Source organism: Megalops cyprinoides, chromosome 8 (assembly GCF_013368585.1).
Source record: "Megalops cyprinoides isolate fMegCyp1 chromosome 8, fMegCyp1.pri, whole genome shotgun sequence".
NCBI lineage: Eukaryota > Metazoa > Chordata > Actinopteri > Elopiformes > Megalopidae > Megalops > Megalops cyprinoides.
The window spans coordinates 22193669-22206290 of record NC_050590.1 but is presented as its reverse complement, the minus strand read 5'-3'; the positions used below and the strand labels follow the sequence as shown (position 1 = coordinate 22206290).

Genomic DNA, 12622 nt, shown 5'->3' with positions numbered 1-12622 from the left:
ACTGTGAATGAGAGTTTTGGGAGGGGGGGGTGCTTATTTGGAAGGGATAATGTAAAGTACTGCAGCCCTGCTTACAAAAATACCATGAAGCCAGTGCTGACATTGTAGGTATAAGAGTCATTTAAGGAAAGGAATATAATGATAAAACTGACTCTCACAGCATAAGCATGGAATATAAAAGTGGCAAAGTCATAAACGTACACCGAAGTTTGTCGTTCACAAGGACTAAGAATTTTTCCAAATTCAGGAAGATTTATCTCAGAATATTTTTTTAAAGAAGGTGAGAAATGATTGCTGTAATAATGACCAAAATGAATAAAGTGAATGGTTCTCTGGATGTTGCTGTCACAGCAGAAGGGAAAAAATTGTGCAACCATAACCTATGCTTGTTTACACTGGCTTGCTACCTTGTTTTTTTGTGCACTGGCGTGTATATGGTTTTGGTGGAAATGGGAGGTAGCTTTTACATGACTCATGTCATGTGACCCCTGTGGCCTCCCGCTACAGAACAACAGGGAACCTAGCCCAGCCCCGGGCCGCGATTGTCTTTCAGGTCGTGTATTAGTCCGGGATTACAGGCCCGTCACAGTCCTCATTCATTCCAGGCTGTCACATGCTCTTATCAACATCAATCTGACACACTATTTATCTGACGCTGCACCCAGTACTGCTTTGGTAGGAGAAATGTGCACAAAAAACCCAAACCCATCAGCACTTTCTTTTGTGGACCCCAGTGCCATTGCATTTACTGGCTAGCTGTCCCCTTTCTAATCCAGACCCACGTTTGGGGCAGGGAGTTTTTTGTCCTCCCTGTCCGAAGTTTCACGTTGTCTTATCTCACCTGTTTTGTTTTGTTGTTAGTTCTTTCTTTTTTCCTCCTCTTTCCCATTCCTTTGGATGAGCTGCTGTGTAATATGGTTATTTTTCCCCTCCTCTTTGGGCTTACTTTCAGCAAGTTTTTTTAAATCTCGAGTGAAGTTCACACGGAAGGCTGCCAGTGTGGTGCGGTTTTGTTGCTGTTGGTACACTTTAATTCTGTTTAGAGCTATAAAAAACAAATTTTCTTCAGCTTGTCTAATTTTAATCAAGGGTAGGTTTAGTAATTTAGTTTGTATTTTGATTTGGACTCTGTTGTGAGGGGGAAAAAACGGACATTGACAATCATGGCATCTTTTAAACTGGATTTTTTGCCTGAGATGATGGTGGACCATTGCACTCTGAACACCAGCCCAGTGTGAGTAGTAGTCATATTGTTGTATATTTTGGTTGTTTTTTTGGTTATTTTTGGCTATTTTGTGATATTTTGGTTTTTTAAATGTATACAATGAATGATGAATGCTTTTATAACACAAGGGTTTTTGGCATAGTTCTAAAGATTGATGGTACATCATGGGTTTACTGGACAAGGCCAGAATTTGTATCAGTCTTATAGCCACAGGGGTTACATTTTTTGATATCCCAGTTTCACCGCAGTGCCTGGAATGTGCTTTGATTTCTTAAGCAGCCATAGATGTTTTGGAGAACATTGCTGTGTTTATTTTTTTATTGTTTTTTGTAGGTAATTGTTAGCATTTTATGCCATGCAAAAGTCAAATGTGTGGTATGCCTTTGAGATGCATTATTAAGTGTATATTCGTAAGCATCTGTCTGTTCTATGACTGAGCTTAAGAAATGGTAGCCTGTTGGCAGACTGTGATTCACATGAGGTTTGGTGGCTGTACTTGTCTAATTACAGAAACATTAATTCAAGTAACATGTTTGCAGAACTGCTTATTTGCAGTACTTTCGTTTCTGAGGGCCACTGCAGTAGAGTTCCTTTCCTCTGACTCACGCACAAAGGCACTCTTCTAACAGTTGCTACTGCAACAACTGGCCAGCAGCTGGGCTTGGATCAGAAAGGAAAAAGAGGCTAGTTTGAAAAGTGTTATTTTTTGTGTAATTTGGCAAATCAAGTTAATCATTGTAGTTCATATTGAAGCATTTGATCATATGCATCAAAATAACTTTAATTACTGATTGTTACTGAATTACAGATTATCAAGATAGCTAAATGCATACTTATCTTCAATGACTGCTATGTTTGTAAGTTTCAGGTCATATGAGAGAGACCTGGCTGGAGTGAGCAGTTCATACACTTTGCTAGCAGTGAGAACAAGGGAAGGTGGAAGTTGTGCTCTGTTAGTTTATTTAAAAAAAAAACGTATTTGCATCATGCAACAGGGAGACAGGAGACAGAGAGTAACAGTATTGTTTACTTGAAAGATCCCTGCTCAGACACAGATGTATGCCTGTCTTTCTCACAAATACCTTACTGGCTCCAAGCTTTTCCAGTACTGCAGTGTGGGCAGTGTTCATTGTCATCTTAAGATAAAGCATATTTTACAGCACTAATTACCAGTTGTTGTAAATGTTTGGATTTTATTGTCTGTGTTGACAAGGAAGAGTATTTTTCCTGTTATTGAAAAGAAAGAGTTTAGAATGAGTCCTTTTGTATGCAAAGCAGGACCCACATGGCTATGTTAATGTTAGATCTGCTGTATGTGCAAATTAGCAAATTTTGAGGGGTTGCTGAATTTGATCCTCACACCTCTCTGACTGTTCCATAGTGTAGTGACATCAACAGGAATGGGATTTAACTGGCTGCCCTTCTAATGAAAAATGTCAGTCTTGGCCTTCTGAATAATTCTTAACATGCTCTAGGTGTAACATCCTGTTTTCTTCGATTAACTTTGTGACTGTATATGAATATAGGGATGGGGTAATTCTCCACATGCCCCACCAACAGTGATAAATTAGATCTTGTCTAAATTTTCAAAGGGGTGTCCCATGCTCCTCTGGCTGCCCAGTAAGGCTCTGTTTGTTATCAAAACCCTAGCTGCTGGGCTAATTCATGCTCCTCACTCTTCACTCTCAAGTGTTTATTCTCACGTCAGGGCTTCTGTTCAATCTTGGCAGTCCCAGTCTCATGCTCTTTACCACATGGGCATACCTTCACCTGCACAGAGCCCTACATCACCTATGAGCTCATTTCATTCACTCAGAGCCTCTTGCTGGCACCTGAAGAGAACTCAGAAAAGGGATCAGATCCCCACATCACTGAGGAGCTCTAGTGCTCGCCATCAGGGCAAAGATGAGACAGCCATGTTTTCAAGTCATGAAAAGATGTGACGACTTTGTCATAGAGCATACACCATGTTGCAGATGTCCACTGTGATACATAGGTCAGAGTGGCACTTATGGGGTTTAAACCCGCCGGTGATAGTTCCTTCCGTTGAGATGTGAGCACTTGCTCTTTCCTGTAAGGTTGTCTCAGCATCAGATATTAGTCTATTTATGAATTTGTGTTACAGTATCTGACTCGGAGCTCCCCCTCAGCAGTGCTGCTGTTAGGGCAAGACATGCTGCAGTGAAAGTTATAGAGGCAGAAATTTGTTCTAGTTAAATGTCACAGTGGTGGCCTCTGGCTGAATTGTACACAAAGTCATTCTTGATGGTGACAAGGCAGCAGTGATACAACATAATTATCACATTTTATTTCTCTGATGTATATCTATCTTAGCAAAACTATAAAAATGTCAATTTTCTGACCACACTGCACTGTTATTAATCTTTTTAAGAGAAAAATGAGCTGCGTCTTTCACAATATGATGATACTACTCTATTTTAATTTTAGAGTTCATGCACAGGGGATAATTTCTGTATCATCTCTGCCCTTGTTATCCCTACAAAAAAAATTTTGTAGTTGAGGTGTGATTGCGTGTGGTGGTGGACATTGGGGTTCAAAGCTTGATCTTTGAAAATTATACTAGATTGTCAAAGATATGCTAACAGGTCGGCTGATAAGATTGATGTTGTTTGATCTGATCTGTTTAGATAACACTAAAATTCAAAGACATTGTGGTGTTGTACAAGAAAAGACTGAACAGTGAACATGTGGAGTTAGTGATGTAACATTAACCACTTAGTGATCAAAATGCCAGGACAGAGTAATTTATTCTAATGATGTTTAAATAACTAACTTGTAAAAACGAAGCAGTCTGCTTATTGTTGACTCTGTTGGGCTCACTGACAGCATGTCATACTATACTCAGTCAGTTGCAGTTCTGAATAAGCATTTTTCTTAACGCAGTGCATTCCCTTTGTAGTTTTAAGCTTTAAATGCATTGGAAGGTTTAACAGTCACCTGTAAATTGTCATTTTACTTGGCCTCCCTTCTGTCCTCTGTCTCTTACATCTTGTTAGCAACATTAAGATGTGACACATCTGAACATATGTTGAGATTGTGTTTGATTCTTAGGATAAACGAACAAACATCATAATATTATATACATTATATTATTTTCAGAGAAGTACATTATAGGTAATTGTAATTACCTATTGTAATTTTGATATTATTGTATTGTAATTTCAGATATTCAAAATAGTACAATGAAATGTTTCACGGTCCTGAGAACATACCTTATAATCAAATTACCATGTGACTTTAAACTTTCTAGAATACATTTTTTTTTCCAAAAATGTCAGTGAAACTGTGACTTTACTTGTTCTGTCTGTAAGACTTCAGCAGTGTCAAAATGTCACCAAAAAGTCACCAAAAAGTTACCAAAGATGGAAGTGCTTACCATGTCTTTCAAGAAGTAAGTAGCTCAGGTCAGCTAGCAACTAAACTATACTATGTAGCACTCATAGTCATGATATGTGTTTCATGTTATCATGTGCATCAAGTTCAAAACCTTGGTGCTGGCTTACAGGACAGTGAATGGGACAGCCCCATAATTCCACCATTTGATCTTCAAACCATATTTACCAGCCAGACCAATATGCTGTGCAACCATAGGGCAACTGCTTGTCTCCAAACAGGATTGCTCCTCTCAGCCACGATACCTGTCTGTACAGGTGCCCCAGGGGTGAAATGAACTCCCAACAGGGGTCAGGACAGCAGAATCACTGGCCATCTGATACAGACTGAAGACCCTCCTCTTCAGACTGCATCTCAGTTCCACCTCAATTTTCATCCCCTAACACCTGCTACGTGTATTACTTGTCACTTATTTACTTGAGTAGTGGAATGTGTTATGGATATTGTGATGTAGTAACTGCATGATATATGATTGTGTACTTTCTTGACTTCCCTTAGTTTCTAGGCTGTCTAGTCTCAGGTTCGCACAAGTTAACTTGTGGTAGTGCTTGAATAGTGTGGTGTTTACACTCACTGGTCTGGGAGTGTTGTTAGCCTGGTCTGGCACTATTGTTCATTTAACTTGGATGGATACACTTATGTTGTTTTATGCTTAAGTCTCTAGATACTCACTTAAGTCACTTAAGGCATCTTGTTAGTTAGCTCAATCAGTGGTTCATTGCACCATTTAGATAATGTTAGGAAAGTTGCTATAAGTATTGTAACAATGTAAGTACTATAGTTGGCTGTTTCATGGAATCACTGCAGTTGTTGGTCTTTTTTTTTTTTTCTTCTTCATGTGGACTCTAGCTAGTAGACTCAAGTGGTTTTGTAAAAGGGATATGGCACTCAGGCCTGTAGTACATCATGAATATGCACAGCTCAGGGTTTGAAAGGAAGGAAAAGAAATTTAAAAAAAGACCTTGTTCAGTCATGTTGTATTTTTGGTTTCTTGTAAACAGTTTTTCAGGGGAATGTTTTGTGATCAATTTGTATCATGAACTCCATTTCATGATACACATTCATTTCATGATGTGAGATGTCATCTCATGCCTACATTGTAGTAATTTAGTGTGAATAAATGCAAGTAAATTCATGTAAAGGAAAATAATGGATTTTGTTATTGATGTCACTTATAAATATAGTGATACATTTATATGATGTCATTATATAAAGCCTAATGTGGTGCTTTTATTCATGTGCTTTTTATTACTGTAGATTACTCATTATTAAGCATGGCACTTCACAATTTCCATCCCTGGCTGTGTGGTGATATTCTCTACATAGCAGCAGTGTTTCTAAGTGGCTCTGAGATGGTTATCCCATGGTTTCTCTCCCCCCCCCCATATCTCTTTTCTCATTCTTTTCTTTCTCTGTCATATTTATCTTGCTCAAACCATCATTTGCAGAGAACAGCTATCAGAGGAAGACAAGTAACCTCGGTTATACGACATTCCAGTGAACAGTTTTAATGAAGGCCTGCATTTTCTTTTAGTTGTTTTGTTTGGAGGGTACAGAAGCAGTGTGTGCTTGTATCTGTGTAATCATCTTGTTTGATCACATCCTTGTTGAAAGGAATATTGAGTGGATGAAAGAGGCTGAGTTACTGGCAGCGTGTTACCCTGATCAATAATTGCCATTAGTCTGTAAGCATTCTTACAGCCAGGCATATCTTTGCCTCTGCTGCTTATTTCTAAATCCATTATAAGTTTGCTCCCATTACTGGTCTGTGTCCTGCCTTTTGAATGTACGTCATGCAGTTCTAGTTGGAAAAACTAAAACGGTACTCATCTGTGCATTAAAACTTTGGTAGCAGTATTTTCTGCTTTGGATGTCACATCAAGATGGTTTTTTTGTTTGTTCTCTTCACTTTGTCAGATGACAGTGGTTTTTGAGCAGCTGTAGGTGTAATGTGGCTATCTCAGAGTACATTCACTTAATGTGTCTAATTGTCAATGACTGTAAATGCATAGTACCCCTTCTCTTCTGTTATATGCAGTTGTGACTTTGGCAGTTGGGCTGTCAACTTCAGTACCTGAAGCAAACCATTACATACTCCCCATAGTTTTAATGTGACCATCGTTCCAATGGTGTTTAACAATTTTACCCTTATTTTGGCACCCTGTAATCCTTTCTTTAAAATGTATTGAAATGAGACAGTACTCTTTGAGGTCCCAGGGTTTATTATGTGCATTGTTACAGGCGCATGCTTGTTTGTTGCACTGTTTTGTTTTCAAGAAAACCTGGGGTGATTTACAATTTGCATCCTGGGCATATTTTGCTTCAACCGCAAAACTGGGACTGAACAGAACAGCCCAGCCGTCTCCTTCATAGATCTGCCTCTCTGCTCTCCCTCCCAGAGCCAAGAAGATGAATGGGACTCTGGACCACCCGGACCAGCCGGACATCGATGCCATCAAGATGTTTGTGGGCCAGATCCCCCGGTCCTGGACCGAGGAACAGCTGCGGGAGCTGTTTGAGCCCTACGGAGCAGTCTATGAAATCAATGTCCTGCGGGACAGGAGTCAGAACCCCCCACAGAGTAAAGGTGAGCCTTGGGCCAGTGAGGGGGGTCCATCTGTGCTACCCAGCAGCTGACCAGAAGGCTTGTGACTTTACAGAAGGCGTATTTTACAGAACTGGCATAGGCACCATCCTTAGATATATGGCTTTTATTGAAAATCTTTTTGAACCATCCCAGATATTTTTCTTTTCTAGCTGACGTATGGTAATGTATTGTTTTGTTTACATATAAAGTAACAGAAATGACAATCTACTGAGGCTTGTGTCACATTGACACTATAAAAGCACTGAAGTCTTAATACAGGAGCTCTATTCTTTCAGGACACTGTATAGGTATTTATGCACTGAACTAGTGAACTGTTCAAATAAGGTGAAAAAAGATTTAATGCTAATATAGATGTTAATCTGTGTTAAGATGCATTTTCATGGGTGTTATAACCTGAATCAAATGCAGAGAGAGAATACAAAAATGCTTAAACAGTGATGTACAAACCAGGGCTTTGCAAGCATACCTGAAGCTACACCATCTCAGCTCCAGGACCATGTATGTAAATGTATGTCAGTGAGGATATTTCTGCTAAATTCTTTCTTTGTTTCCCTTTTTACAGGTTGTTGTTTTATAACATACTATACTCGTAAATCAGCCTTAGAAGCACAAAATGCCCTTCACAACATGAAAATTCTGCCAGGGGTAAGCGGGATTACATTTACTATTGTGATGAATGGTGGTAATAAAAAAACAGCAATGTTACTTATATACATTTTTTCCACACATTTACAGTAGAGCATGAATGATCTCGAGCTAGCAGAAAATCTGTCAAGTTGTATCAGTTGATCATAAATCTAAGGTTTCTTTTCTGGATACTTATGTTAAGCACTGTCAGATTTGTGGCTCCCTTGTGAAATTGCTATTCAAGACTCCATTATCCACTGAAATGTCAATGTGCCGTTTTGCCCCTTTCACGCTGCAGTTTACTCTTTTCTCTTATAACAGATGCATCACCCCATTCAGATGAAGCCCGCTGACAGTGAGAAGAGTAATGGTAAATTAATCTGTTATGGCAGTTACACAAAATGTGGGATTTAGGCTCTAGGAGTAGTCTGCAGATAGTCCACATCAAAGGTGTAAAATGATTTACTGCTGTTTAGTGCCCTCTGAGTTCTGTGTGTACACAAGTATCCCATGAAATAAGTCAGCTTCACTGCAGAGTGCTTTAGTAATAAGTCTCTTTTCATGCAGTCTACTTGTAGGGGTGTGTGTTTGTCTGCATTTCACAATCATGAGGCCATATATAATACTTTGTGCCTTCATATATTATAGTTCATATATTGTATTCATATATTGTCCGAATACAAGAATGTTGCAGACAATTGTGTTGTCACATTTTTGTTTGGGTTTAGTTTTATCCACATAGACTGAAACTTTGACCAGGACATATTTTTTCCTACTCTAAAAATGGCCCTTAACTCTTTACTTTAGGTAGAAAGTCAGACCGTTTCTTTTCAGAATATATTTGCCTGATCGCACAGTTACCACTTCTGGGAAACTTGATTCTGTATACAGTAGTGTTATTCTTCAGTACACACACATCCCACTTTCAGACTGCCCTTGAAAATGACACCTAACTAATATGTCAGAAAGCCTATGAATTATCATTCCTATGTTAGATTTGGCTGTTGTCTTTGCTCCGAGGATTGATAATGATCATGTTTGTTTATTTTTTTTTTCAGCAGTGGAAGACAGGAAGCTGTTCATAGGAATGATTTCAAAGAAGTGCAATGAGAATGACATCAGACTCATGTTTTCACCATATGGACAGATTGAGGAATGTCGAATACTACGCGGGCCTGATGGACTCAGCCGTGGTGAGTCAGATTCATTTCGTGCTTCGTTATCATCACTTCCTCAACACACTTTCACTTCTTCACATACTCTGATCCTAAATCAGTCCATCACACATCCCACCCATTGTCCCTCTGCCATGCTCTGTCTCATGCACAATTCTCAGTGCTATACGGGTTTAATTAGAAATGTGTATTGTATACTGACAAGCAATCCTGCTTGATGAAACAGTAGGTAACCTAAGACTTAAGTCATAGCTGAAGAAACAAATAAGCCGACCTGAACTGGTTTTTTCAAGAAGAGCCCTGAATTCTGGAATACGGGCTGGCTAGAATATTTTAATTAAGAAATAAAGCCCCCATTCATAATTTCCATGTATGGTCTTGCTGCCTGTCCCACTGTGGGCATGTGCATGTTTCAGAATGCAGCAGTATGTAATTACTGGGAACTATTAACTTACGTTTTGTAGTGAGATTAGAATACGTAGTGACTTTATAGGTAGGATAAAGGAATTTATTTTGTTTAACAAAAAAAAAACTGAAAAATAGAAAGATTTTCATGTAAAGAGTATTCAAAGGTGATTGCTACTGTCCAGATTAGTTAGACATTGTGAATGTGGGAGTAAATTTTTCATTAACACACACCACTTGTGCATATTATGCTTACAGTGGAGTTGCTCTGAGCATCACTCCGCATCATGCTTGTCATAAAAGCGGCCAAGCAAATCTGATCACTTTTAGACTTAGTCACACCCATATTCTGAAACATTTCCTCATGTCTCCCTCTGATCTCTGTACTGGAACATACACATGCTACTGTCTGTCTTCAGTTTCATAGGCAAAACTAGTGTTAAATTCGCAGCTTCTGGCATAAAAGCAGGAATCCGTAACTACTGGAATGTAAATACACACACTAAAAACCATCTGCAATGCAGCGGTGTATATTTGAACATTAAAATCCAGTGTATGCTCAAAAATGTGATTTACAACAGGTAAGTTGAGTTTTGGTAACTGTTCTGTTCCTCTGATAGAAGTGCATGAGACATTTAGGGGTGTGTTCCTGTATTTTAGGTTGTGCATTCGTCACCTTCACAGCAAGGCAGATGGCACAGTCCGCCATCAAAGGCATGCACCAGTCACAGACCATGGAGGTAAGAGCATAACACAACAAACATCCTTTTTTCCAGACGACCCTCCAAAGCAGCAAGAGCTCAACCCTTCACAGCTGTTTTCCTCTGCAAAGCGTAGCTTTTCCCACCCTGGCAAGGAAGGCCAATACATGGGAACATCACCAAGGAGTTTTTTTTTCCTTGGCAGTTACATGCTCTGTGCTCAAACAGATTTGCATCAGGAACTTGTATAACTCAGAAAACTGGACCAGATCAGGGCCACATCAGCATGAAAGGAGAGGTGCAGTGTTAAAAAAAAAAAATTGAGAAAAAAAAAGAAAGAATATCAGCTCTGTCCCGGGGTCTTAAATCGGTCTTTGCTGTCTTGAAACACAGGATGACCAAGACAGCAGGTTGACTGCAGTGAAAAAGGAATTTAGCTCAGAGTGAGACAGGAAAAGGTCTGTGAGTCAGCGAGCATAAGTCTGGATGGAACTGATTTACAGCATAAGTGTGTGTGTGGGAGTGTGCGTACAGTCCGTTCCTGGAATGCCTCATGAAAATATAAGTGTCCTATGATGGGGGATGCCCCATCATCCTTTTGCCATTAGGACAGACCTGTGTTAGTTTCGGAGATGTAAATCAGGGGTTTGTTTGGAATTGCTGTTTATTTCATTTAAAAGGAAGGTCAGCTGAGAAATGATTTCTCTGTAGACAACAGCTTGGACAAACAAGAAGGTTACAGGACTAGGGGTGCATTGTGTAACCAGTCATCTAGAGTTGTGCCAGTGGATGGTGACTTCAGACATCAGCCAATGTTGTATTCTCAAAAAATCTTTTTAAGTGACCAACTCCCCGTTTGTTTATGATGTTGGCTTATCACCTGCATTATGCAATAATGTTCACTTCGTGATAGTGTTTTTTGAGAAACCTAAAGGCTGGGGTCCAAAGTAAAGTTCTGTATAAATCTCTTCCATAGTTATTCCATACTTTTGTTGCAACTGGACTAACCTACAGTGACCGGAGAATGCTGTGTTAGACAAGTCTTAACTTGAGCATTTTGCAGGTCATGCATTTTCTACCAGCTCTAAGTGGAAGTGGCAACAATAAACACATAACACCAAATACTCAGTTTGCACTGTCTCTTGGTTAAGGGGGGTTGACTGCTAAATTTAATTTGTCCAGAATACTTGTAACTATAGAATGGCAGCAGAAGTATTGTCCATATTACCCATTGTGATACAGGGCAGTTTATGTTCATCTTTTTGACAGTTGTGCAGTGTGCAAATGAACAGGACGTTGTCAGTGTGATGAGTAACTTGATGTTGTAAGGGGCAAATTTAGCTATTTTTGTGATACGTTCTTTGTTAATGTCCAAATCTTCCTAATATATATGTGTTCTTGAGGGTTTTTTTTTAAAAAAAAAACAGTAGACCAGATTCCTGCTTACTCAGACCCTGTCTGAGGACAGCATCATTTCTGCAAGATTTAGAAATGTTTTGCTCAGGCCTCTCTTCACACCTACAACAGAGCATTAAGTAGATCAGTGTTCAGGAAATAATGGAAGTTATAGCAGGCCTATATGTCGGCAAAGTATCTGCTTTGTACTTGTCTGAAAGCATAATTGTGTTTTGAGTGTCTTGCTGTTTGACCAGCTTGTATGTATTTGTGTGTGTGTGTGTGTGTGTGTTTCGTGTGCAGGGCTGCTCTTCCCCAATTGTTGTGAAGTTTGCTGACACACAGAAGGACAAAGAGCAGCGACGCATCGCCCAGCAGCTCCAGCAGCAGATGCAGCAGCTCAATGCCGCCTCCATGTGGGGGAACCTGACCGGGCTCAACTCTCTGGGACCGCAGTACCTTGCAGTAAGTACCACCTCAAACCTTAAACTGCATCTTAGCTCCAACTCACTATGTGCCACTGTAGTCATACTAGTATTGTACAGAGATGTGTTTATGGTAGATTTGGTCTGCATTTTTTTCCCAAAATGTCATGACAGCACTGCAAATGATAGCACTATAAATGACATTTTGTCTGTAATGCAAATTTAGTTATCGGGCCAGTTCGTGCAGCATGAACTCCATTTGAATTGAAGTGGACACATATTCTAATTGGATCTACTTTAGTGGCAGATACTCTGTGAAATGCATGTAGTTTGGGTCTGTTTGCTTGTATGCATGGCTTTGTTATGTGGGAGCTGGATGCCAGTTCATTTTTAGTACTAGCTAATTCACTTTATCTTGGTGCAGTATTGTTGAATGTCTTGAATGTCGCACATTATATTTGGGATTATCGCTGCACCTGACCTCATTAAAAATAAAAACATTATTTTTGGTTGTTAAAATAATGGGTTTGCTAGCATTACTTGGTTTCTCAGGTGGGTCTGGAAAACCCTCTACAAAATGAAACATCATGGCCCATCCTTGCTTTTATTACTTTTCTGTGATTCTTGACTGACAATGTTTGTAATTG

General features: G+C 39.5%; 1 protein-coding gene across 11 annotated transcripts in view; it reads left to right on the top strand.

Moving 5' to 3' along the window:
* Positions 1-12622, top strand: part of LOC118781612 (CUGBP Elav-like family member 1) — a 58851-nt gene that overhangs the window by 34880 nt on the left and 11349 nt on the right. For 8 of the 11 annotated variants that reach the window (XM_036534620.1, XM_036534611.1, XM_036534617.1 and 5 more), the window contains 6 exons: positions 7039-7226; positions 7810-7892; positions 8196-8244; positions 8933-9067; positions 10115-10194; positions 11854-12015. In XM_036534620.1, the coding sequence (XP_036390513.1) occupies positions 7049-7226; positions 7810-7892; positions 8196-8244; positions 8933-9067; positions 10115-10194; positions 11854-12015 (687 nt within the window). In that variant the 5' untranslated portion in view covers positions 7039-7048. The remainder of the gene's footprint in view (positions 1-7038; positions 7227-7809; positions 7893-8195; positions 8245-8932; positions 9068-10114; positions 10195-11853; positions 12016-12622) is intronic. The other 3 variants (XM_036534618.1, XM_036534616.1, XM_036534613.1) reach the window with 1 other exon arrangement.